The sequence below is a fragment of the Struthio camelus genome, chromosome 7 (genome assembly GCF_040807025.1).
Source record: "Struthio camelus isolate bStrCam1 chromosome 7, bStrCam1.hap1, whole genome shotgun sequence".
Taxonomy (NCBI): Eukaryota; Metazoa; Chordata; class Aves; order Struthioniformes; family Struthionidae; genus Struthio; species Struthio camelus.
In genome coordinates this window covers 11,428,107-11,455,065 of record NC_090948.1, presented here as the reverse complement: position 1 = coordinate 11,455,065, position 26,959 = coordinate 11,428,107, and the positions used below count along the sequence as shown (strand labels likewise).

At 40.9% G+C, this 26,959-nt stretch overlaps 1 protein-coding gene and 1 long non-coding RNA gene across 3 annotated transcripts; one reads left to right on the top strand and one right to left on the bottom strand.

Annotated features, from left to right (window-relative positions):
• Positions 1 to 455: 455 nt before the first annotated feature.
• Positions 456 to 14,267, bottom strand: LOC138067775 (uncharacterized). The gene is made up of 3 exons (XR_011142115.1): positions 12,339 to 14,267; positions 3,429 to 3,505; positions 456 to 1,266 (listed from the first exon to the last, which is right to left on the bottom strand). It is a non-coding gene; the product is annotated as an uncharacterized lncRNA (long non-coding RNA).
• Positions 5,025 to 26,959, top strand: ACSL5 (acyl-CoA synthetase long chain family member 5). Of its 2 annotated transcripts, none has more exons than XM_009668653.2 (21): positions 5,025 to 5,235; positions 14,655 to 14,840; positions 15,361 to 15,469; positions 16,107 to 16,171; positions 16,247 to 16,348; positions 16,717 to 16,816; positions 17,987 to 18,165; positions 18,849 to 18,881; positions 19,107 to 19,158; positions 19,743 to 19,816; positions 20,295 to 20,372; positions 21,383 to 21,517; positions 21,976 to 22,110; positions 22,185 to 22,280; positions 22,826 to 22,898; positions 23,815 to 23,903; positions 23,984 to 24,100; positions 24,436 to 24,579; positions 25,158 to 25,259; positions 25,605 to 25,676; positions 26,101 to 26,959. In XM_009668653.2, the coding sequence occupies exons 2-21, from the start codon at positions 14,685 to 14,687 to the stop codon at positions 26,239 to 26,241; spliced, it is 2,052 nt and encodes a 683-aa protein (XP_009666948.1). In that variant the 5' UTR covers positions 5,025 to 5,235; positions 14,655 to 14,684; the 3' UTR covers positions 26,242 to 26,959. The 2 variants fall into 2 exon arrangements, with proteins under 2 accessions (XP_009666948.1, XP_068805732.1); XM_068949631.1 differs by lacking the exon at positions 5,025 to 5,235 and adding an exon at positions 8,429 to 8,656.

Below are 26,959 nucleotides of genomic sequence, written 5' to 3'. Positions count from 1 at the left end.
CTTAAAATTTAAATCAATATTTTAAAGTAACTTTGTCTTTTGTGATCTTGCACCAAAAAGATCTCAAAAGCCTTTTGAAAATTAGCCCCAGTGATCAGTTTCCACAGATTCCTAAGGAAATCCATACAATGACTTTGGAAATAAAAGGCCATCCCAGGACTCCTCAAATGGCAGGATTCCTTTTCCACAAGCTCTTGAAATTCTTGTGCCTAACAAAGTCCATAGAATTAAATCACAGAAGTATCAAGCACCAGATTTCATAACAGGCCAGATCTTGAACTTCTTATATTCAGTTTGGTCTTTAACTGGGACAAAACTGACTGAGTCAAGACTTGAGCTTATGAACAGATGGAAAGACAAAGATTTTAGAGCATCAGAAGCATTCTGTAGTGTTCCAGTAACAATGCATAAGCAGAATATCTGCTGTATATCAAGGTCAGTTGTTACAGGCCAGCTCTGTATTGTTTTATGTCATCTCATCAACATCAATGGTATTACGTCCAGTTTAAAATGGAAAAAGAGCTCCTAGAGTTCCTAAAATAGAGATGGACATCAAATCAGATCAAAGCTCCCTAGAATTCTAAAACGAGGGCTGAACTCCAAGGCTGGTCCTTTGCGTCAAGCTCATGAGAACAGGAAAAGTCCAAGATGCAACACAAAGGACTGAAATATATCTTAGCTAACACAATTGTATTTACTTCTCTGCCATTAAAAACAAAATGTCTTCCCAAAAACATCACTGCTGGTGCTCTTGTTCAGCTAAATTACTCCCAGGTGACACTGATAGATCGAATCTTCATGATTAGCTCTATTATAGATGGAATTTGGTTGTTTCTACGAAAGTTTAACCACTTAAATTACAGCACTGATAACACTCAGAAGCATTCCAAATGGTCTTTAAACTTTCCTCATCTAAATGCTACACGTCAGATACTGCTCCTTTTGAACATTAGCTCTTTTCTCTTTTATTAGCCGTAGATTCAAAGTCTAAAGTCACTGAGATTTTTTTTTTTCCACTTCCAGTTTGAATGGCGAATAGTCAAGATCTCTGTTCATAAACTGTTATGCCTGCTTCTCTTGCTCGTATTTTGTCCAGGCAATAGGGAAGGTTAAATACTACAAATTGTTCAGGTAAACATTTTTCAAACAGAATAAGAGAACTAAACTATAAAAGCTGCTGAACATATGAAACAGAAGTTTCAGTTCTTGGATTTTGTGTCAGGACTGGATTTGATGGTCTGGAGAAGTTTATGCAGAAGCCAAGCTCTGAAAGAACACAGCAAAACACAGTGTTAAGCTTCAAAATATCAGCACACCCTTAACTCTGGTAGGCAGTTCTTATTCTCATTAGGAGTTAAACACCATGAAATCTTTGCTAACTGCTACATGCTGGATCTGAGCTCAGGTGCATCCACCGCACCTGCCCACTTCAGGTTTCAGCAGCCTCTACCACACTGTTAACCTTTAGAAGACGACCTCCTGATAATTATTCTGTGCACAGACTTTCAAAACAAATTCACTGTCGCAGAAACGTAGCAAGGCAGAACGTGTGCTGGATGACAATCTTCAGAGCTAACATGCAATACAGGGCATTCAGTGCTTCTGAGATAGGAATTACTTTACTTTGTTGGACACTATGCAGAGATAGATTCACTCATTTTTCTTCTATGATTCTTATCAGATAGAGTAAAATGATCAACACCAAATGTTTTTGCATGTCAGAGCGCAGAAGAATTAGTCTTTTAGGGACAAAATCTGATCCCAAATAGACCAAAGTAAATCCACAGTATTATACAGTTTCCAGTCAAAATCAATAGAATTATCCGTCTGTTAGGTTCAGAGTCTACAAGTCAGCATACACAAGTCAGATATTTTCAGTTCCTGTATAAGGATTTGTGCCATTTCACACTTTTAGAGATTTAATTAACATCTACAGTTATCAAAAAAGTCTATTTGGTCTTGTTTTAAAACCATTGACACTTATTAGGACACACCATTAAAATTCTGCATGAGAAGAGTAAAATGCAGGATTGTCAGCAGCAACACAGGAACAGTAAGTTCACTCAGACACTTCAACTTCATAGAGTCATCACATTTTACACATCGCAGTGCGATAAAAACAAGTGAGCAGCTGCTCTTGGGCCCACAGAGCAATTGTAAATATTCAAATACGTGCAGTCCCATTCACTGATCCAAGCAATTTAACTAAATATACATCCTTTTTTACAAAAGCTTTAACACAGTAAGAATGAGTTATAAAATACTGTCAAACATCACTACTATCATGGCAGCTCTTTGAGGTGACAGGTTAGAGTTCGTTTTATCTTTATCATTCAATAACCTATTTCATTTTTGTACATTTCACAAGATCAATAAAGAAAAGGCTTCTTATAGGTTACCTAGAAGAGTGCATAATCTCCTACTCTGTGTGGTAATGACCTTTAGATCTATGCTTCACAGCTTGGATTAGTTGCACAACCTCAGCAAGAATCACTTTTAATCAGCGTTCAGGGATAATTCCATGGATACATGTTCGCTGGTGAGCATCTAAAATGTGCCTATGAATCCCACTGTTGGTACTGGAACCAGCTGGAAGAAAGCTGGAGGACATGCATACTTCTTTCAGTTTCTCCCACTCCCCTATGGCTGATGTTCATCCTTCAAGTGTTAAGTGAATTGCAGAAAGGGCAAATGTTAAAATTGCTTGTGATATATTTGAAAGACATGTTAATGTGACTAGTCATACTTTAGATAAGCACAGAAAATTGATTTAATCAAAGAAACCAAACTATGACGTTCTGTTAACCATCAAAACTACCAAAACAAAATTTTTTCATATACTTAAAAACCACTGTATGCAGACAGTTCTATCTGTCAAAAGCTAATAATTTTGAATAAATATTCTGAGTCATAACCTGCTCAGAGATTTCCAAAATGACTAACTTGATACTAACTTGCTGATCTACAGAAACTTCTTCATGCCATTTGTCATCTAGGTTCATCATAATTTGGTCTTGAGGGGAACAAATACCAACATATTCATGAACTGAAAGTTAAATGATTTTCTCAGTCTAATGGAAGAAAAAGGTCTTTGATTAACTTTGACTAGCTCTGCCTTAAGCTCCTCCTTTTCAGAACTGGGACAAGGATGATATTGTCCACAGGTGACCTAGTCTCTCTTAGGTCATTGGTCCTGCGTTTAGTCACTGAGATCACAAACACCAGCCTGTGGCATCATTCATTCAGAGGCAACTAGGAACACACACAAACCTGCATTATAGAATGTAAACACATGTGTTTTCTGGGGTTTGTGAACGTTTTTCTGATCCTGCTTTCAAAACAAATTGAAAAAAGGTTAACCCCTGTAGCAATTCAGTAAAACTTTTGATCAAGAATGCCCTTGCCTGACTCAGACACAACACACTTACTGCTCAGAGTTGCTCAGGGTTCCCAGCTCTGCCTTCTGCAGTGAACTAATCAAAGGTCTTCATTCATCAGGAAGCAACTATATAGGTGAAAGGTGACAAAACAGTACAACTTGCATTAATTTGATGTTCAAAAGAGGTAAAAAGCCATGTACTTTATGTACCAGGGAGAAAGGGTGGAGAAGAAAAAGCAGTTACAGCTTTACCCATACAGCTAGCTTGGGCAATTGACTTTGTTTTGTTCCCTCCTCAAGTCTCTCTGCTACCCTTCCTCTGCCACGTATGTCTGTGCATTAAGATAAGATGCATCTAGGAGTAAAATCTACAGATGATGCCAGTCATTCTAGTTCTTTTGAGGCAGTGAGGCAATATCTACTTGCGCTGAATGGAGACCTGCCCAGCTCCTAATTATTTGCATCTATTGCACACCTTGGAACAGCGTAAAATCAACTGCTTTGTCTCCCACATACAAGTTACATCACAGATTGCAACCACGAAACCTGCACAGTGATAGCATCTCTTTGCACTAAGCCTGGAACTGTCCCACTTGTTCTCTTTTCCACCCTCCCCAAACTGATATTTTCTAAAAACTTTCACCTTATAGGAGATACAATCCAAACTTCCTCATAAGGGGGTCTAGGACGATACCAAGCGTTTGCACAAATGCTTCCACTGTTATTAATGTCCTCTGACACAGGCAGGTTCCCCAACACCCAGTAAAGAATACTCAAGACCATAAGTGAAAAAACAGTTAACACCAACTTACCTCTCAAAGATTATATAGGAGTCAAATTCCAGCACTGGTCAAAGCAGGCCTAAATCAACAAAAGCTATATGATTTTAACTGATCCTAGCAGTATTAAGTGAGTGCTGCAAGGACTTTGGTATTTACCCTTGTGTCTTGGATCATGAGGAGCAAAATCTCTTCCAAAGATCACATCCACAATCCTTGAAAATGAAGCTAAAACTCCACCTGGCAGCCCACTGCAAATATCTCACCTCACAGCTGAATCTGTTCTCAACCAGCATCAAGTGCAGCAGCTCTGTTACTCCCATTTTATAGAGAGAGGAGACACAAAGCAACCACTTAAGAAACTGGTGATGAAGCAGGCTTAGCCTGGTGTCCTGAGCACCAGACTGCTCTTGCCAGTCTAGTGAATGAAAAACCCTTCTCACGCTTTCAAAGGAGAAGGTACACAGTGGTAAGAGAACCGGTCTCTCTCTGCCTCCACTGCAGTAAGAGCTCCTACCCATAAAGGAGCTTGCTATTTCATGGACCACTTGAACCGCAAAGCAACCACACCTCAGCAGTCATACACATTTAAGGAGAGACCCCTCCACAAAGCAGTGGAAAAACAGAAGAATATGTTTGCTTGCTCTAAGTGCAATCTAAGAGGCACCCAGTCTCAGTGAAAACATGCTTATTCAGTGCCCCATGCACACTCAGAAGAAATGAGAGCCCTATCAAAAACCCAAGGGTGCAGCTTTCACAGGGCTGGAGTTAGCTTTCACAGCATGCTGCTCTCTTCTAAAACTGTTGCGTAAGAGTTGTGTGTTTAACATTCGAACCAGCCAAAATTGCTCCTTATATTTGATCAGGAATAATTTTTACCTTTGAACCTGTTGCAACGCAGGTTCAAAGGTTACCTGGGTGCAGCGTTGTGTGTTTATTAAAGCCACACGCTGGTAATTTGGGGCTCAGTCCAGCCACAGGAGCTGGGGAAGCACCAGCCCTTGATCACTCACTTGGAGTTGTAAAGCAGTGAGGAAGAAAAGCTGTGCCAGCCCCTCCACCCAGTGCTGAAGGAAGGTAAGCAAATCTCTCCTGATCAGAGCCAGTCATTTCAGTACTGGGCTCCCTGCTCCTGCAAGGCAGCCAGAAATGGGATCATAGATTTGCTGCAATGTCCTGATCTAAATGCATAGCTGTCATCACACTGTGTGCTGTTAAAGGCAACACCTGAGTAACTGGCTGCATGTTAGGAAACGAGCAAGTCTGGGTTGACAGGAGGCATATAAAGAAATCACAGCCATAGTAAGTACCTGAGGGAGAGCAACCACCTGAACACTCCCTGTTGCTACAGGCTGTCTGGAATTAGAAACCTGACTGCAGTCCAGGCTGAAGCCATTTTCTTATCAGCTGGCTAGTTTAGTCTACTTAAAGATACAGTGCATAGAGTACCAATGCCAGGCTCCCATTCAGATTCATGTTTAAAACTAAGTTCCAGAAAAAGAACAACCAATTGGTACTACAGCATTGGAAGCAGGTTTTGAAATGCTGTCTAGTGCTATACACTAGATCGTTTACACACACACAAACTTATTGACAACAGGATCGTTATCCCCAAAATTGTTATTATAAGAATACAGAAGCTGACTATAATGCATTTTTTAGTCTTCCAAAAGCATGTTTTTTAAAGTATGGCACAAGAGACTTGCCATCACCTTGGTACAACCGCTTGGTGTAGCTATAGATGGAGCCTCCTCTAAGCTCTTGCTTACAGTCACGACTGTAACAAAGGAGAGGAAGTTAGAGATGAAGATTAACCAGAAATCAAACTGCAAATAAAATGGCTAGCAAAAAGTGCACTGCTCTTCCAAGTCCTAGCCTATTGTCCTGTCCACATCGCCTTTGCTGAGGAACCTGCCTATGCGCCGAGATGACTTATGTCCCTGTGCAGTCACTCTGTTACAAAAGGCAGAAGACTGCCCTTGCAAAATGTAGCACAGCAATAATGATTATTTTCATGGCATTAAGCAAGCATATTGGAATTCAAAAATCCTTCAAAAAATAGTGAGCTCACACTTCCCACAGATTCACAAAATTCAGATCCAAGTCTTCCAGTGGCAACAGAGAAAATTGTATGCTGAGCTTATGCTTTCCCCTTATTTACTTATATCCTCTGCTATTTGCTATAGGCAGATGGGTTATTTTGGCACCTTTGGATAGCTAATGCTTGTGTTGTCCTATGTCCTTAAGGCTCCTTATATAAGCTCACCTTATCCATCCTTTATGCAAACCCTTTTGCCACAGTGATAGGAGAAGGAAAACAGCTTAAACTCTCTATACACACACTCTACCTACTGCTGATTTTAACAATTTGCTAATGGGTATGAAAGATGCACATGAACATTTTACATGCACATACAAGAAGCAGAGGTTGAGTTAATCAAGATTCTGCTTTGCCTTATCTGTTGGCAAGGATTTACTGACAACAAATGGATTTGTGCCTCCTTAGAAAAGCTGGATTTTATTCACATCATTTGTATCAAAAAGAGAAAGCCTCAGAATTCTCATGTCACATCTTATGTGTATCTGGGAAACAGCATCAGACATATTTCAATGTCTGAGTATTAAACAGGACAAATCCCTTAAGGAGAAGCTATTCTCCACAAGGCTTTTCCTTCTGCATGTCTTAATTCAATTCACACTGGAGCCATGAGATCCACTGTGTCCAGACAGCGCAGCGTAACTCTCACAGCTCTGGAGCTCCTGCATCACCCCTGCTTAACAGCATGCCAGGCGGGATGGTGCTGCAGGCACAACTTCCTGTGCCCCTAACCAAAGTCAATGCTTCTGAGATACATGGCATTGCTACCAACAGCTGACTAGATGGGGCACATTCACTGCTTTTTCCTCCTCCTCCCTGGAAAAGTAACAGCCTAAGGCCGCACACCTGAAGGGGGAAAATCCTCAGACACACCTAAAGAAGCTGGAAGTGCAGCTGGCTGGGCCCTGAGGCTGGCTTTCTTTCCCTTCTCTGTAAGGGGCATTCCCTTCCTCTAAGCACAAGTGCATGCTGACTGGCACTATTAGGGCCTGCACTTCAAGGGCTAAACTTCACAGCTTCCGCTGAGTACCACAGGAGAAGCTCTAGGTAGGCAAAACTGAAGATAGAGGGCTTTCCTGCAGAACAAGCTATTTTTTTTCATCTTTACCCAAAGCCCATAGCAAAATCAGTGAATTAAGCCTCAGCTCTATCCTGAAGGTATGTCTGCATTGCTGAATAATGCCACAATTACAGTATAAACTAGCTTTACCTAAATAGCACAAAGTTTACTGCAGCAATGAAAATGTAACAGCAATTAGTACAGGCTCTATGTTTTAGCCAGTAAAATGCACAGCCAAGGTCCAGGATAGACTGTATTTTGGATGTAAGTACATGCTACATTACTCTGCTCCAGCCTCACTGCAGTTTAATCTAGCTGGGCAAGTATTCCTGAAATCACACAGCATAGATAACCTTCAGATAGGCAAGTTGTTAAATGAGAAATATGGATTCTAAGACCTGAGGTCAAGGCACTGAAGAGGAAAGGTAGGCCAAGGTGCTGCCTTCCCACCCCTCAAAACCTGCTGCAACATTCCAGTTACATTAGTCAAGCATGTTACAGAGAAAGGGAGAGGACAACAGCTATAAACTTTTGAACAAAGCAGCACACCTCCAGGTGTGAAGAAGAACCCTGTCGGAGCAGGGAACAAAACTGAAGAAGAAGCCTGAAACCCGATTCACTATCATATTGTGCAAATAGTTGCACATATATAAGACTACAGCACACTAGAAAGCTAACATTTTACAAGCACTAAGTAGCTTCTGAAAAAAGAAAAAAAAGACATCCTTCAGCAGAAAGGCAGGAAACAAAAAGCCAGCCCACCACCAAGTATACTACAACAGTAGATTAAAAATGCTGTAATCCAAGTATTTTGTTAGTACTGCAGGCTACAAAACTCGGCTCAGCCTTCTGTACAACAAAGGCAGAGAATTGTTAGTGTGCAATGTGTAGCCTTATGTATGGAAGAAAAAACAGTAACTAGAGTATAAATAAGCTGTAGATATCAATTCAGAAAATTTTAGTACACTTTTCACTAAGCTCTTCAGAAATGTGCAAACGCAACCTTCTCACCTCAATTTAAAAAAAAAAAAAAAGCCAACTTCCTCTGAAATTTCTCTCTAACCACTTAAGTTGCCCTGTGCTAGTTCCTCTGTTTTATAAGAGCCTTTCCCAGCATGCTTTTCTGCTTGCTGATTTATTTAAACGCGGGAGAGGGAACTAGCTGTAATATGAATATTTTTTAATGGCTGTTTTTTTTTGCTACTGTGCACATAAGGGTTTTGCCTTACTTAAGGAGAAGAAAAAAAAAAAGGTTGGCTTTTCTTCTTTCCCCTTCTCCCAGAAAAATGGTATGTGTGGTTTTTTTGCTGGTTCTTTGCTCCGTATCTGCTCTGTTTTGTGTAAGTAAAAAAGATCTAATTTTATTTTTCTTACTGTTTTTTTTCATAATGGGCTTGCCTGTGGTTACTCACATGCGCTTCAGTGTAACCTACATGTGCGTGTATAGTACTCAGCTGTGAGGTTCAAGATAATGTACTGATCCTGCTAGGAAAGCCTACTCTGAGACTATGCTATCAAATAGATGTTAACCTTAGACTTAAAGTTAAGTTCCAATATATATTTGCTCTTTGTTCTTTGTAATAGCGTTGCTGAAATAACACAGAGATAAAAGGTTCTTGAACATAAAAGTGATTAATGCTGCCTGCTCTCTGTATGGCTATATAGTGTGCTTAATGACTGCGTTCTAGTTTTCTCAGAGATTCTATATGGATCTTCAGGTTGAGCTTTAACTCTAGCTCTTCAAACCATGTTTGCTGTATGTCCAGAGATATTTTCTAATTCGTATAATGCTGATGATACATGCATATCTTGCAGGGAAATAATGCTGTATCATCTAGTAGGATAAACAGTAACAGAACCTCTTACACTAATGATATTACAAGACTTTATAGTGTTAGTTAAGCATATTCAGTATTGCTGTCTAGACATCTTTTGAACAGGTAGGTTTTCAGGGAGAAAACTTGATGTAAAAGCTAATATTTGAAAGTTGGTTATTGAAGTTTTCTGACAAAAGAGCTTTTAGAACTTATCAGTATCTTGGTATCATTGAGTTCCTGATGGAGGTACAGCGATATCAGACACAGTAAAATCCTCTACAGAAATGGGCTTTCTCATCTAGTATACTGAACGCTTGGGTTTAAAAGGCAGTTCTGCCTAGGTCGGGTTTAAAAGGCAGTTCTGCCTAGGTCTGAGCAGAGCCCAGAAATAGCCTGTAATGCAGTCTGAAACCACAGAGCACTATACTTCCTGAAAGTAAGTTACGGAGGCTTCATTTTTTTCTCATCCACTGGCAGAGCAATTCTCAGGCAAGATCAAAGTATACTTGAACTCTTTGGCTGTAACTCTCGTAAGAGGTACTCTGAAAGCAAAACCTGCCTGAAGAGTGTCTCAGGCTTAATATGGGTTACTTTGGATTTTGCTTCAAATGTATTTCTGCCTGCCTCCAAACAAGGTTCTGAGAAAAACAATGGGAGTTAAATCTGATTTTATTCTTCACATAACTTACTCAGTAACACTATTTGTCTTCAAAGTCCAAAATCTCCTAGGGCATTAAATTAATAGGTGATGTAATTTGTATATGGCTGTGTTCAGCAATCACTGCTGAGCTCTTGTGCTTTATCTAGCTCTGTAAATGCTAAAAGCCAGATATGCCTAAATCCTGCAGAACACAAGACTTTTCCTTGCTGCCACTGGAGAAAGGATGGGATGTAATTGTTCCAAGAAACAAGAACTGGCACAGTGGCTCACATCTCCAGAAGACCAGGCAAGATCTGCACTAGGACCAAGCAAATGTAAAGAGTGAGCTAATGCTGGCTAATAAACTTAAGTGGTGGCCCTAGTGTAGTTAGCTCTATTCTACTCTTGCTCAGAAAAAGTCCGTATGTTACCTTACTAATGCTGATTAACAAGTTTGCATGATCTCAAAAGCCTACACCAACTGTCTCTTATGCCCTTGATCCTGGAGCAAAGAGAATATAATTTTACAAAACTATCTTCCAGGCAGTGCATGACCCTTGCCTCTGAAGTGGTGGGCGTATCAGACACTGATATGCCATCTGTAAAGAACTACTGTAAGACAGATGACTCTTTTAAACTTATGTGCTTCAAGGCACAAAGCTCAGTCACTTTCCAGTGATTCCTGCCTTGGAGAGAATAGCTCCGTTGAATTCCTTCTAGCTATCTGCCAGCTAGCAAAGGAATTATCCTAAAGGTTGCTGAGGGTACAGTAGAAATGAGAACGTGCATTGCTGAATTCAAGGGCATGACTGGTACCGCTGTAATCTCTTCTGATAAAATCTAAGCCTTTGCACTTGTCAGTGTAGTGCACCTTACCCCGACCATTGATCAGGCCAGACACCTAAATGTACTTTAACTGTCTAGCACCTTATTGCACAAGATAGCTAAAAGAACTGGCTTGAGACATCCTGTGCATTTTGTATCTCTCTAGTCAGTGGGAGTTAAGCCCCTCAATACTCAGAGGTTTCAAGCGCTCCAACTCCCCTGCATGCTAATGAAAGCTGTTAGTGCTCAGACTTGCCCTACAATGGAAGATGGTGTCTGTCAGAAATGTCCTGACATCCTCACATGCTTCATTCCCTGCTTGAATTTTCACTCAGTCAATACAGATCAGGTATTGTGTATTCACAGGGTGTCTGGATCTGTGGGTTAAACTCTGCTTGTCATTGCTCCATAGCACATACCTAGGGTAAAGCTAGTTTCTTTCCATGACAAGATGACCCTATCAAGAGAAGAGAATCCTGTTCTCTTTGCTGGCTCTCAGCCTTTGAGGGAAGGAGTTTTAAGTGCCTTTTGGAGGACACTAGAGGTGAATGAATTAGCAGTACCTTGAATTGGACAAATAGTTACAGAAGAAGCTCTAGCCATAGTAGACAACTATCCTAGTTCTGGGAATCTTGAGACAAAGTTGCTAACTGTCTCTTGCCATGGCCCCAATAACAATGTGTCTTTGGTAGGAGTGGCTAAAGCTAATCTGAGGACAACTGACTGGGAAGTAAAACTAAAATGCTGTTGTCGCTATCACCCTTCTTAAAGTTGAGGAATTGTCTTTCAGATATTTTTGTGTAATGCACACAAAATCTAGGTATTTGTGCTTTTTTAACATGACACTAACATTTTTGTAGCTTTAAAGCATGTTGTCTTGACTTCTGCATGTACAGTCTTATTCAATATTGTAAACAGGCTAATGAAGAGGATTATGAAAAAGCTAATTAGGAGCAAATGAGCAGATAATGCTTACCAGGCTGTGGAGATAAGTTTGTCAGAAGGTCTTTCTTTAAGCACAAACCAAAAGGATTTTTGTAACTGAAAGTCATCTCTGACTAGTTACAGGGTTTCTCTCCTCTATGTAGGAGACTCGTGGAATCGTTTCAGAATCTGAGGGCAAAAGCTTTGCTACGTTAGTTATCTGCAAGCTTTTCACATTTGCTCCTGGTCAGGTATTCTCCCGGGACTTCAGCGAGTTCTCTGCTTCAAGCATCCTTATCCTTCAGGGCTTGATCTTCAGTCTTCCTAGATGTCTTTGCACAAATAGCCTTGCATGTGATTCAATGAAGAGATCACAATACCCTGAAGCTTTTCACTGACTTATCTATGGCAAAATGGAGCATTTGGGGCTGGTAGGTTTTATGATCCTTTCCACAACAAGGTCAGACAAGTATCTTCTAATTTTCAATTAAATCCATGTAACAAATACTAGCTATTTGACAACTGCACTTATCTGACTAACCAGTTTTAATTCTCTATCAGCTAAAGGACTCACTGCTATAGGTATGACCCCAGTTCTGATGATTACCTTTAGCATGACACTCTATAGGCAACCACCCCTTCCTGGTTACAAAGAAAAAATTGTCTTAAAAGTACTTTTTAAATCAACATGTGAGAGCACATTTCAAACATTAAAATTAGCACAACGATGCAGGCATGTGATCTCTTTAGTTGCCTGGATACAGCTCTATTCTATTACTGCTGGTTGAAAGGGCTTAATATCCAGGGAGGACTCACCTGAAATATGCTGAGCGCAAATTCCTTTCAGCCCATCTGGTGATGGAAAAAGACAGGAAAATAGCACAGGCTGATTGCTATTAATCAAAATTCCAAAGAGCTGGACATGAGTATTCTGGTACGCCTGTAAAGAGATGGTAGGAGAGATGTGCCCCAGTCTAGTTTTGCCAACTTGCAACAAACCAAGCTTACAGCATACCAATGCAGTTTAAATGCAGTTTGCTCTGTCACTTGGATCTAGTATGGGCTCTGAGTTAAAGGGATAAGGTTGTTATATCTAACTCCTCTTCTTGTTGGAGAGCGGAGATACCTCTACCAAGCTGCATCAATTGTCAAATGCTATAAAAACTGTCTTGTTCACGATAACAAAGGAGCAAGTGGTTGAACTGATCCAGCTTTGGCAGGAGAAGCTCAGCGTCTAGTTCAGTGAATCACACCATAAACCAGATACTGTGTAATCACCTACAGAAAGCTGTTTACAAACGGCTGCAGTAATAGGTTATAAGGCCAAATGTGTACATCATTAAAGGCAGGTGGCTGCCCAATTCACCTTACTTATGTCTTAGTCTTCCAAATTATCATGCTAGAACAGACTGCTAGGAGGCTTTGCCCTGAGCACAAACTTGATCAACAGATCTGGGTTCTGGAGATTTGTCCCCAAGCTGAGTTGGTAAAGGATGAGAAAGGGTGTGGAAACAGGCAATATTCTGTGCTGCAGAAATAATAGGCTTATACTTCTAGGTGTCATATACCCAATGATTGGAAGTGTCAGTCAATGCAGAGCCACAAGACAGCAGTTCCTGCATTTCTTGCTGTAGCACTATTTGGGGGGCGAGGGGAGCCTCAACGTATGAGACTAAGGTTAGGGGTTTGAAGGACACAGTGACTGGGACTTAAGAGTAGGAAATAGGTCTAGGGAGTTCATACTGATCAGATACATGTTTTTGGCATCTTGGACTTGATGAGGAACTTCCTTTTTTTATCCAGCTGCTCAGCAGGCAAAGTATGTCTTGCTCTCCTCTCTCTACAGAAGACATATTAAGATTGCTCATTTGCATGGCCATTACAAATTCAGGACTAAAATTATGAACCTGATATGGGTGAGGTAACTCTGGTCAGTCTGGACTCATACACCCACATTCTGATTTAGGTACCTGGCTGAATGTACTAACTATTTGGAAAGCACCTTTAAGTTTCTTGGAGCTATAGTTAAAGGGTAACTGGAGTCCATTGCTCCAGAATGCCTGGTATTCTTCCTGTAAAGGGATTCAGTAGATGCTGGCTGAAGTATTATCTGTTGACTGGGTTCCCTTGATTCTGCATATAGGAATTTGCAAGATGAATAGCCATGCCCTTTCAAGGTGTAATGTGTGTCATGCTCTGCATATCTACTTAGATACTAGCAAAGATAAGTTGGTGATATCTGAGTTCATCTTAAAAATGAGGTTGACTGCTAGATCTGCCTTAACCATTCAATCTTAAACATAGCAGCACATCCTGAAGTTAAAATACTTCTTTCTAAGGGAAGAGACAGAAGTAATGCTTGTCCGTATCTCTCACAGGAAACCTCAGTTTTTGCTTCCCTGCCCTTCAAGGAGGAGATTTTGGAGGGTGGAAGCAGCAGAATTGCTTCAGTATTTTTCCAGCTAGACTTCTGTTGCACTCATTGACTTCCATGGCACCACTTCCTAGTGTGAAGTATCTTCTAGAGCTTTGACTTGTGCTATATCTCACACTGAGCACGCTGTCAGTGTCTAACCAAAAGGCTTGTCCGGCACAGACCTTCCTTCCAGTAAGGGTAGCTGATCCTGAAGATACTACTTATCCTGCAGATTTTTACATGTTTGTTACACCTACATATATTCCAGGAATACCCCTCCTATTGGACAGCTATAATCTTGAGGGTTTTCTTACTTTCACTGTTCACTGAACTGTAAGTATCTTTCAGTTATACTTAACTTGGGAAACTGTGTACTAGTTTTCCCGAAGCAGGCTTGACAACTAAAACTATAAACCTAATATGGGTGACACTCTTGAATGGAAAGATTTTTGTCTTCTGTTCCTGGCCTGAATTAGCAGGTTTCTGCTTTTTGTGGAAGTGGACATAGAATGGATTAAGACTTATGGGGACAGGTGACTTGAGATCTCTTAAGAGGCTTAAAACATTACATAAGCTTGCTTCATTATTGTACTGGGAGTGTCTAGGGGCAAACTGCTGAAATGATTTGTAGTTTTGCTTAACAAACTACTAAAGTAACCACGACTTACAGGTAGTGAGTACTTCTAACCATCTGCTAAACCTCCTGTTTGTCTCAGGTTCAGCTCTGGCTGTGCTGACCCAGCACAATGATCTGGATACTTCAAGTCTTGTTCTCACCGCTCCCGACACCAGCATTGTTCAGCCTTGTTGTATTTGGAGCTGCGATCTTCCTATGGGTGATAAGCAGGCCAAAACCTGTTTTGCCTCCTGTTGACTTAAACAAGCAGTCAATAGGAGTTGAGGTAATGCTTATTTTGCTTGTAGGGATGCACCGTTTTTGAGAAACTTTGATTGAAACATTGATCCATTCTTGACTCTTGAGTATCTGTGGGAACTGTCCTGTCTGACATGTGCAGCTTTCTTTCCTAGTTGTACAACTCCCCTGTATAGGGAGAGAAGGGAAGTTTTAAGATATTAACAGAATAAAAGGCAGTGGCTCTTGACAACGGAGATGTGCCTTTTACCAGATGGTCTCAGTTGCCACTGTTTTTTTTCCCTATACTTTAAATGGTTTACATGTTTTGAGTGGTCAGCTTTGAGGCTGATGCTGGACTAAGATGCTAGACTTGATGAAAGTAGGCAAGTGATAACACTTGGTCTTAGTCAAGGTCCCTAACCTGTAACTGAATACTAATCTAGTCCAGCTATAAAGCTCCTCTGCATGAGACTGAGCAGACTGAAATCAGGAAGGAAGGTGGTGGCTGTAGAACAAGTGGCACTGCATTTATTGTGCCCTAATATATAACTATGCTCTGCCTCTAGGGAGGAGCCAGAAGAGGTGCGCTCTTGACAGATAACAATTTGCTCTCTTATTACTTTGAAGATGCTAAAACTATGTATGAAGTCTTCCAAAGAGGACTTCATACTTCTGGTAAGCTTTGCAGCTGCTAGTTAATTCTTACTCTTTATAAGTAAATCAAATGATTCCAAGCTTTTTCATCTGCCTCTTGTCTGTGGTTGTTCAGGCTAGCAAAAGCTTTCCTAGAACTTCAGTGGATTGGAGTGACAAGTGACCCCATTTTTTCCAGTGACTTGGAAGCATATCAGTTAGCAGACTGGGCAGGAACAAGCATTAGAAGCTTAAGATGGTAGAGTTCAGTGAAGAGTCAGCAGATACTGAGCATCAGAGGGGGGAAAAAAGATAGAGCTCTGATGTGGGTTTTCAGTGCACAATTACTGCCTGCTCACAACAGGTATGAGCTGCTGTCCATGTGACTTCAGAGGCCCAAGCCCTATGCATGGAAATATATATAATAGCTTGGAAACTATTTCAAGCTCAGGTGGTTGTGAAATGAGAAAATATCACCAGGTCTTGAAATATTGCTCATAAGGATGAAGTCAACATTCTTGCTATCCTGATTTGGACAGAGTACCTAGTTACGGACACTTCCATTCTCCATAAAGTTAGCTAGATGTCTGACTGAAAATACTGCCCACTTATCAGTATCATGTTGAAGTACAACTTCAGTATTGAGCTTTACAGCTGTTTTTCTGAACTCTTCCATTAGGAAATGGTTTCTGTTTGGGCTACAGAAAACCCAATCAACCTTATCAGTGGCTAACATATAAACAGGTGAGTGTTGCACATAATTGACTTCATTTAGGATACTTATCTTGCAATGCTTATGGGGGGAAAACTTTCTTACAGGTTTTGGATAGAGCTGAATACCTGGGATCAGGGCTTCTGCAGAAAGGATGTAAACAACCATCAAACCAGTTCATTGGTATTTTTGCTCAGAATAGGCCTGAGGTAAGCAACAAGTAGAATATTCTAAACCAGAGTGTTCTGAGATCTCGGGGGAAGAGAAGGGACTAGTAACTTGGAGTCTGTTCAGCTTGCTACTTAAATAGCTTGAGGCCACCTTAGGAACAGTCACAAGTGGCGCCCTCCCCTCCCCCCCCCATTCCCTTATTAATGACTGAGGATATATCATGACAGGTACCTAATAAAACAATGATTGTCTTGAATCCTGGCTGCTGTAGGAGTCTTATGGACATGTTCCTTACACAGACTCACTACTGATGTGTGCATGGGCTAGTTCAGTTGCACAGAGCTTCCAGGTAATCCTGTCTTGGGTGCCACTAGTTTTCCTTAGCGTTACTGTTTTCTCTCTTCAGTGGATCATTTCAGAGTATGCCTGCTACACTTACTCACTGGTTGCTGTTCCACTCTATGACACTCTGGGGCCAGATGCCATTGTATATATTGTTAACAAAGGTAAATGCTGACTTTAACTGTTTCTTACTGATGATTTCTCTAAGATGCTCTGTTCTGAGAAGGGTGAAGTTCAAAGGAATTTCATCTAACTTAGATCTTAGTTTTGCCCTTGCTGCCCTTCCAATTTTAGGGACACTTCACTTCTGTAAAGCTATTCTGCACAGGACATTGTTCAATTTCTGGAAGAAGGCAATGAGTTTCCTATGTCTCCTGGTGTCTTTAGTACAAGTTTAATGATGACCTTCTAGGTTATGTGGACCATGCAGCAATTGGCATGCAGATTAAGATTAGATATTTGTCTCTGATTTTACAAGTTGTAGGATGCAAAGTGGAAGGGAGAGAGATGTGGGGCGGAAGGAGGTTGGCGGGGGGAGGTGTATGTGTAAATCTATCATCTGGTTAGGGTCTGTGGTTCTACAAAACTAACAGCTTGCATGATATCATGGAAGAAGCTGGTGAGAAGGAGCTTGAATACATCTTCAGACTTCCCTCTCCCAGTCCTAGGGGAGATTAAGAAAAAAAAAAAAAAATCCACTACTGTCACAACTACCTAGGATCTAGCCTATAAATAAGATTTGCCAAACAGAATCACTTCAACAATTATGCAGGTAAATCTTGCCAATAGGTTGTGCCCTGAGATTACGCAGCTGTGATTAGATTAATGGGGAACCACCACGTTCAGAAAAGCCAGGTCCTCTGCTGTCTTACCGGGAAATGCTTTGGCAATTCTATGCTAGTCTTCTGAAAATGCAGGGAAACTGAGGTATTAACTACTGAATTTTAGCTACCTCCTTCAAACAGGTCTAGATTTCCTTAAATTTAAGGAAGATAGTTAAGACTAAACAATTAATGAGGACAATTCTGACCTTTTACGGCAATACTGAAAGATCAAAAACCTATTCTGACTGTGACTTAAGATATTTGTCTTTAGTTTTTCAGCACAAAGACCTGGAAAAAATGAGACTGTAGCTATAAACTCAGCTGTCCCTGGTAGGAATCTTCTTAGCACTATAAAGCCAGCCATTGAATCCATATAAACAAATGCAGAGGCTGAAGCTCACCCTATAAGAAGCTAATACTATGTTCTAAATGTATGTGCTACTGAGCTATCACTCACTAGTGTCCTATGTCCTCAGAACAGACTTCTGAAATGTAACTTCTCTTCTGTAGCTGACATAAGCACAGTGATCTGTGACAAACCTGAGAAGGCACAGATCTTGCTTGACAACTATGAGCAAGGAAAGACCTCATGTTTGAAGACCATCATTCTCATGGATCTCTTTGATAAAGAGCTCAAGGACAGAGGAGCTAAAGTGGGAGTTGAAATTCTAATGCTGCAGGAAGTTGAGGTAGGTGACTAAAGGATTCTGCTTGGTATTGCAGAGAAATGCAGCTAGACATCTGGATTTTCTCTGGCAACAATGACACTTTAATGTATGCATTGCCCAGTAGTCATACCTGAATCTGAGATCTTGATGAACAGTCATTTTGAAGCTTGATATATTTAGGTGAGTGGACTTGCAGAGATCCAGCTATAGACTGCTCTAGTGTTCATACGTTGTGGACACCTCGTATGCAGCAACCTGAAGAATTCCCTAACCTAACTCTTGGTTTAGTTTTAACAGAATAAATGGAATTTGATTAAAACTTTAACCGCAAATGACTGGCTGCTTTGAAATCCCAGTTCTAGTTTTAATCTGCCAGATTGGACGTGTAAATAAGTATGAGATGTGGCCTGCATTAAATAAAACAAGTATCTCTAATCGGAACTTCCAAACTCCTTAAATAGCCCTAATCACTTTCTGCACACCTGAATTCATGCTTTTCACAACCCCAAGTAGAGTCAGTTCTTCCAAGCTGTCTGTGCACTAAACACAGAAAGACCAACTTCTCTCTCTGAAGAAGGAGATAAGACCATAAAGTAAGAGTCAAAGTAAAAACATGCTGCCTTTGAAGTCTAATTTACCTATTTATCTATTCTTGCTGCATTTCTTTTGGTTACAACTATTAAGCTGTGTTTTCTCTAACACAGGAGCTGGGAAGAAACAACATAATAGAACCAATTGTAAGTAACCCTATGGAACAGTTCTAAACTTGCAAAACTAATCTCTGAAAAGACCTTGTGCCAGCAGAGGAGGCTGGCAGGATTTTTGAATCTTGTCTTTCTGTTCCCAAATAGAACCCCTGGTTGACGTGCCAGACTCATCCCCTTTTATGAAGTGTATGTAAACAGAGATAGGCAACATAACAATCCTTAGATTGTTGACTTTATGCTGCTTCTGTCTTCTAGCCTCCTAAGCCTGAAGATCTTTGCATTGTGTGTTTCACCAGTGGAACCACAGGTAAGAGAATGGATGTTGATGCTTCCCAATTAAAACAATCTCCCTGAGCTGGAAGAACTTCCTTTCCAGTGGAGAAAAGGAAACACTAACAACGTAAAATGTAAAAAAGTAAATTGGAACTTTCTATTGTGTCAAGCTATCACTGTGCTTCTGTTTGGGACATTGTCACTACAAGACAAGTGCACTAACGACAAAGCTTCTAGGAGTTGGGGGGAAGAACAGACCTATGCTATTCTTGCTCTATCTTATCTTCTGGAAAATACCAGCTCTTCACATTAAAGAGCTTGGCTGTTTAACTCTTTGTATGCTGATCCTCCCCAGGGACTACACAGAGGCCTTGTTTCAGCATTCTCTATGCTACTCCTAGTTATTCTGCAATTTCACTAGACAATCTCTTCATATAATATCTATAGCTGAAAGTGCCCAAGAGGAGGGGTATTTCTAATCTCTTGAGACAATGAATGCTATGACTGAACCTAATACTAAGATGGTTCTCCTCAAACTGACTGAACCAAGCAAAACATGAGAAACTTGATAGCACATGCAATCAGAGTCACAGATGACTTTCCTCAATCTCTCCAAAGGTAACCCTAAAGGAGCCATGCTGACACATCAAAATGTTGTTGCAAATGCTGCTGCCTTCCTTAGATGCACAGAGGTAAGCTACTGCTGAAGGTGATCTGTCATTCAGAGTCATGAAAATGGCTTTATGCAGGCATGTGCTGCAAACCATTCACTTCCGGTAAACTCATGCTTTCCTAAGCTTTCTGTATTTCCATGAGACAAGAGTACTGCAAGCAACTTGTTTTGACCTTGAAGAAGGATTTTTACTCATGAAGGGGAAGTTATTTTATAATGAGTCAGAACTAATGTCAAGCATGCTAAACTACCCAATTTCAAGTCTTTCCAAAATATGAAACTAATGCTGATCTGGTATGTTGTCTCCAATTTTACTTACTCAGTTTCAGTTGCAGATTTTGAAAGTGATGGAAGGGAGGAGTCTGATTTGCTTCAGTCATTTAAAAGCAGCTATTTCAAAGTACTCAAACTGATCCAAACTTCATTTCCTTTCTACTTAAGAGTAACTCAAGCAGGCATACAGACTGCTGACAAACTTCTACTTCTTTCCCATGTAGAACACATTTGAGTGTACAAGTTCAGATATCTCCATGTCCTATCTTCCTCTGGCTCATATGTTTGAGAGAGTTGTACAGGTAAGTGGACTGTGTGCATGCTACTAAGTCTCTGTAGAAGATTGTGTATGAACAGACTAGTTGATAGTAACACTCATGAGAACTCATACCTTAGCAAACAACACCACCTACCTAAAATAAACCCTCTAAACTGACCAATTAATATCTAGTTATTTCACCAAGATACAGCTACTGAGTTGCTACAATAGAACTTCAGTCTTACCTCACTGAGGCTGTGATGCCCTGAGAAGCCTGCAAGGCAAATTAGCAGCATCAAGCACTTAATCTATAAGTACAGCGAAAGCTAACACATGAAACGGTAGCAATTTAAGAGCCATGGATTTAGCTCTCAGAGGAGATGAATACTGCTGTGTTCCCCACTGTTTACTCTGTGGGGCTGTGTCAGGCTGCCAGTTTGTTTCCTAAACTACAGTTCTAGTCTTCCACTTAATAGACTTCCAGCATGTTGTTAGAGCGCTGAAGATGCACTTGCTAAAGCGCAGAGCACAAAAACAGAAGAAAAAACATGTTGTTTTCAGCTTTCAAAGAGCCCCTTCCTACAGGAAGTGACTTTGTAGCTGGATCTAACTCTTCTGCCTGTAACAGTCACCAAAATAGTCCCTTAACCTCAATTCCTGACCTGGTAGCTAAAACAATGTGTCATGTCTTATCCTTCTAAAGCTAACTTTTGTTGTCTTGTACTTATTGAGATTTCCAGGGATCTCAAAAGACATCAAAATAGAACAGCTCTTACACAAACGTGTAAAAATTCATATAAACTCTCTTGAAATATGTTTTTTTTTGTGGCACTCATGGACTACAAATCACAGTTGCATGTCAGTAGTTACTCAGTAAATGCCTCTGAACATCTGTAAATTACAGTAAAAACCATGATAGGTTATTTCCTTAAACCTATTTAAGCAAGAACTTTGCTATTAGTAGGCAATGGAAATCATGCTGCCTTCCACAGACAAATCATTAGTGCTAATATGAAGCTAGGAATTCTTAACTAAGGTCTGTTCAATTTTTAGACTGTAGTCTACAGCTGTGGAGGGAAAGTAGGCTTCTTCCAAGGAGACATCAAGTTGCTAACAGACGACATGAAAACCTTGAAGCCAACACTATTTCCAGTTGTACCAAGATTGCTCAATAGAATACATGACAAGGTATGTGAGCAATTTTTAGCTAAATTATCTTCATGCATTTAAGCAAGCACACAACTTTAAATTGCAATTGAATGCACAACATCCCTGCTAGGTTAATTACTCTTTAGCAGAGGGAAGTCTTTAGAATCCTTTCTCAGTAGCTGAAAAGAGCCCTCAGACCTCTAGAACAAGAACAGTGTATCCAGTCATGACTGAATTTGATCTGTTGCTGCTCAGACAAAAAGCTTGTTTACTTTCAGAACAAGAATGAAGCCAGTCCAAAGCTAGAAAGATCACTTTCCCTCAGAGTTGACTGAAGTATGACAGCAACACAAATGAATGTTGCCCCTTTGTTCATCTCCTAGAACATGGCAGTAGTGAAGCAAATCCTAGTATATCAAAGTAAGATATGGTACCTTCAAGAACTGGAGGTGCAGGTTTGAGTTAGACCTGAGGCTCACTGATGCTTTTTCTTGCAGATTCAAAGTGGTGCAAAGAGCCCAGTGAAAAAACTCCTGTTAAATTTTGCTGTGACTATGAAGATGGCTGAAGTGAAGCAGGGCATAATTCGAAATGACAGCATCTGGGATCAGCTAATTTTCAAAAAAGTTCAGGTACATCCTCCGAAGTGTAAGTAACCTGACCAGTGTAATACTGGAGGATCTGATGGCTTCCAATTCTCTTGTAGGAAACTATGGGTGGACAAGTGCGTATAATGGTAACGGGGGCAGCCCCTATATCTCCCTCTGTCCTGACGCTTCTCAGAGCAGCACTGGGCTGTCAGGTAAGCTGAGGTTTTTTCTAAAGTAAGACTTGTTTAATGGTCACTTATTTGGGCATAATCAATATGATGCAGCTGTAGTCTAGCCAGGCTTGTTTTTGGAGAGGTTGCAGTTAGCGTCTTCAGTGTTTGCAGGTTACTTGATCTCAGTTAATTGTATCAGGAACAAGCTCTGCAGGGCTAACTGACTTCAAACTACACCACTGGAAAACATTCTGTAGACTCTAGGAAGGGGAATTGAGCAGTAGAAATAGGAACATGCAACGTCAGCAGTAAGACAGGTGGCTGCCTCTGAGCTTTGTGGCTTACCCTGACAGTCAACGAGCCCCACTACAGTACACATGAGAACGTAATTTGGAGAACAAGGTGACCAGTGCAAGGTTTGGACATTTGAACTTGAAGGATATCTGGTCACACCAATAAGACCAAGAAGTCTGAAATAGGCTATGATTGTTTTGGGTCATTCCTAAAAAGGAGACTTGTTGACTGTTGAGCTCTTATATACCAAGGATTCAGTGTTCACAGGATACTTATTCTTTCTCATGCAGATCTTTGAAGCTTATGGCCAGACTGAATGCTCAGCTGGATGTACCTTTTCAATGCCCGGAGACTGGACAACAGGTATGGCAGCTGAGACTCAGTCTCCCACAACTGCCACTGGAAAATGGCACTCAGGTGTAGGTGCTCTACTTCTACTAGTTCAATGAAAATTAAATTCTGGTATTTAACTTCCCTCAAAGTGATCCTCAGTAGCAACAGTCACATCTGTGTGCATAACAGGCTACCAAAATACTTGCCTCAGTTGATGAGGCGCTCTTGTGTGAAGTAATCTAGGTTAGCCTAGAACCTGTCTAGTACCAATGCACAAGAAAGGTGCGTCTGCAGGGCTGCAGATGAGCAAGTCTGAGCAAACTAGACAAAAGCTTTTTTCAAATGGCTTTGAGATCAGTTTTAGCTCTCAAACATTCATCTTCCTCAAAAAGGAATTAGGACTAAAAAACCAGACATGTTACTTGAATATTTTCAGGAAGAGCTACCCTTGAGGATTCAACTTTCATCATAGCAAGGATGTTTTGAATATTGGGTATTCTAAACTCAAACTCAAGTCACTGTTCTCGAGGACATAACTACGGATCATGCGTATGAAATAGAAATGAACACTGGGGGGACCAGGGGACAATGAGGTAATTCTGTGGGGGCAAGCGTGGCATATGACTGGTATGCCTGGTTAGACCAATAACTGGTTCAAAGCATCGAGGCTTAGCTGCTACTTAACCTGCATAAAGTGTCTGAAAATGCATTACAATAACGGTCTTGAGCATTTGGTGTCTGATCCCTTAAACAGTACCACTTCTTCCTAAAGCAATGAACACAGAGCCATGAAGTACCTCCTATTGCTTAAGTCTATCATATGTAGGGGGCACCTGAGTTCTCCCATCTCACTTCAAGACCAACTCTTTCTACCTCTATATCAAATAGGGCTAATTGGCAGCAGAATCCACAAAACATAACTATTTTTTTTCTTCTCCCCTCTCAGGCCATGTTGGAGCCCCTCTAGCTTGTAATATCATAAAGCTAGATGATGTGGAGGAAATGAACTACTTCTCTTCTAATAATGAAGGCGAGGTAGGTACCACCTCCTGCGTGTACCAGGAAATACTGAAACATAAGACTAGGTAACTAACAACGTTCTGTGCTTGCTGCAGGTCTGCATTAAAGGGCCAAATGTGTTCAAGGGTTACCTGAAAGACCCTGAGAAAACAGCAGAAGCAATTGATAAAGATGGCTGGCTCCACACAGGAGACATAGGGAAATGGATGCCAGTGAGTAATAACTTAATATATACCATCCCTTAGATTTGAATCCTGGACTAGTTTACAGTAGTCTGAAAAGCTGAAGTAGATCCTAGGATAAAAGCCTTACAAGATATTTTGTTAAATACCTACAATATAACCCCAGGCAAACCTCCAAAGACCAATCGGCTTGCATGATCTCAAATAACACGTGCTGGGCCAGTAAGAATGTCACTTCCACAATGATCAGGCAGAATATGGTCTCTCATCCTTTGTCAGAAGAGAATAAAGGAACTGTCTAGTCATGCTTCTTACAGAAGCAAGACAGGGACTTTAAACTAATGGCCTCTATCTTCTGCTTCTAGAATGGAACACTGAAGATCATTGATAGGAAGAAGAATATATTTAAACTTGCACAAGGAGAATACATTGCTCCAGAGAAGATAGAAAACATCTATATCCGAAGCGGTCCTGTAGCCCAAGTCTTTGTACATGGGGAGAGCCTGAGGGTAAGCAGTGCCAGGTCTAAGCACCCTGCAAGATCCCTCCCAAACTGAGTTCTGGATCTGGATACAAGTATATGCATAGAAAAGTGTCCTTGAATGAGGTCTATTCCTAAGAAAGCCATGTTTATGGAAGCCTCCTTTCAGACCTTCTGGGCTGTCTTCAGCCTTTGCTCTTGATACCTCAGAAGAGCAGATCTTGGCATCAAGTTGAAAGTTGGGTTAAGGCTAGTTATATACTTGAACGGGATCAGTATGTTAGGTCAGGTCTATATGGTTTTTTCCACTCCTTTGCCACAGAGTTGTCACCTACAGACCAAGACTGAAATCTACAAGCGTAATTGCTGGACTAAGTGTTTAGCACAAGTAACAGATACAAACTACATTTGCACTTCAATTACTGGTGTCAGAAGTTAAGATTCAAGTTAAAGTCCTTGTAACCACCTTCCAAATCCTGGAAATGGATGGGGAAGTAGACACGAACTTTGTACAGAAATATTGTCCGTTACCAAGTTCTCCCACAGAATATCAAAGTAATTTTAGATGCCTAGTCATTGTCTAAACATACTCCCACTTGTTTTCAGTCTTTCCTAGTAGGCATAGTGGTTCCTGATCCTGAGACACTTCCAGAATTTGCAGCAAAACTGGGAATAAAAGGTTCCTATGAAGATGTCTGCAAAAATCCAGTGAGTGCTCTTACCTTTTAAGTTGGTTATAGGAGGACCTTAATTCTGAAGTCCAATCTTGTACTGCTTCAACTTCTTTTTTTTGTAAATAAAACTGGTTTAAAGCGGGGTGAGTCATGCAAGCAGCCTTAAAGTAGAAGCTGGGAAAGCACAAGTGTTCCTTGAGGCTTCAAGGGCTATTACTGCTTCTTTTCCTTTGAGGAGAGAGTGGTGACCTAGTAGTGCCTTTAATGTGAGAAACCTTGAATGGTGAAATATGGACATGTTTCTGCCATCCTCAGTTTTGACTGGGCAGCAGGTATGATCCTCAGCCACTGCTCCTGCTGAGCTATGTGTTCTTTCTAGGCAGTGAAGAAAGCTATTTTAGAAGATATAGTCAAACTGGGGAAAGAGGCTGGACTTAAATCCTTTGAACAAGTGAGTACTTCCAAACCTTGTTTGTCACAAGCACTTGCATTGCTGATACAATGGCTGGGAAGTCTGCCTTACTATTGTTATTGACTGTGCCAGGCTTGGACCTAAGAAAGTTGCCCAGGACAACCAACTGCAGTAGGCAATGAAGCACTGACTGAGCCAGGGCTGTAGGGCAACAGCAGCAACTGCCATGGGAAAGAGTGGAGGTTCCTCACAGCCTGCAGGAGCTCTGCTGTAGTTCCAGCCTATCCTTTTGCTGTGTCAGCCAAAAGAAGCTTGACTTGCATCAAAGAACAGTTTGTTACTGGAGTGTCTGAAAATGAGCAAGTTCTTGCATTGAGTTCAAGGGACCTGGGAAGCACCATTATGTTTGTCCTCTATGAAATTTTTTAGTGTCACATGCTAATTTTTTTTCTTCCCTACATAGGTTAAAGACCTGTACATCCACACAGAGATGTTCTCTGTAGAAAATGGACTCTTGACACCAACACTGAAGGCAAAGCGAGCAGAGCTTGCTAAATTCTTCCAGAACCAGATTGAAGCCCTCTACTCAAGTATGCAGGAATAAGTGTCTTATTTAAATTAAGCTGCATAGAGTATCCAAACAAATCTCTGTGCCAATATATCACTTATGGAGAACACAAGCATGAACAGAGGGGAGCAAGGAGAACTTAGGTGTATTGCTTCTGGTTTCCTGGGAAGAATGACCTTCAGGCAAGATGGTTATGGCGAAACTCACTACTCGCCATGTTTGCATCTTACAGGACTAAGCAGCAGATGTCTAGGCAAAGCCTCAACTTCGATGTTCCTTGGACTGTGACTGAAGCACACGCAAACCCTGAAGAGCCTCAGCCTTTACAAGGGAACTGTATGCACTTCTTGCTGTTGTCAAAAGTAAAACTTATTTTCCTGCTCCAACTATAAACCCCAGTCTGACCGAAAGACTGATCTGCAATCACAGACTAAACTCTTTCATGCAGTAATGTGTTTGGGGAGGGGGAGGGAAGGTAGTGCAAAAACAAAGAAGCGCAGGAAGATAACACTAAAACTTCAGCTTCCACTCCAGAGGGCATTCCCTTCTCAATGTGCCTGTCTCACCTTAGGTTGTTACAATATGAAGTGAGGGTTAACATCTATTCAGCAAATATAAAAGTGAACTTTCTGCTCCTAGCCCTGGACTGCATAGTATAGGTTTAACTAAAGTGTGAGTAGTCTGGCATCAACTGGTTTATAAAATGCATGTGTCTCAAGCAAACATCATACTTAATACATTGAGATGCACTGGA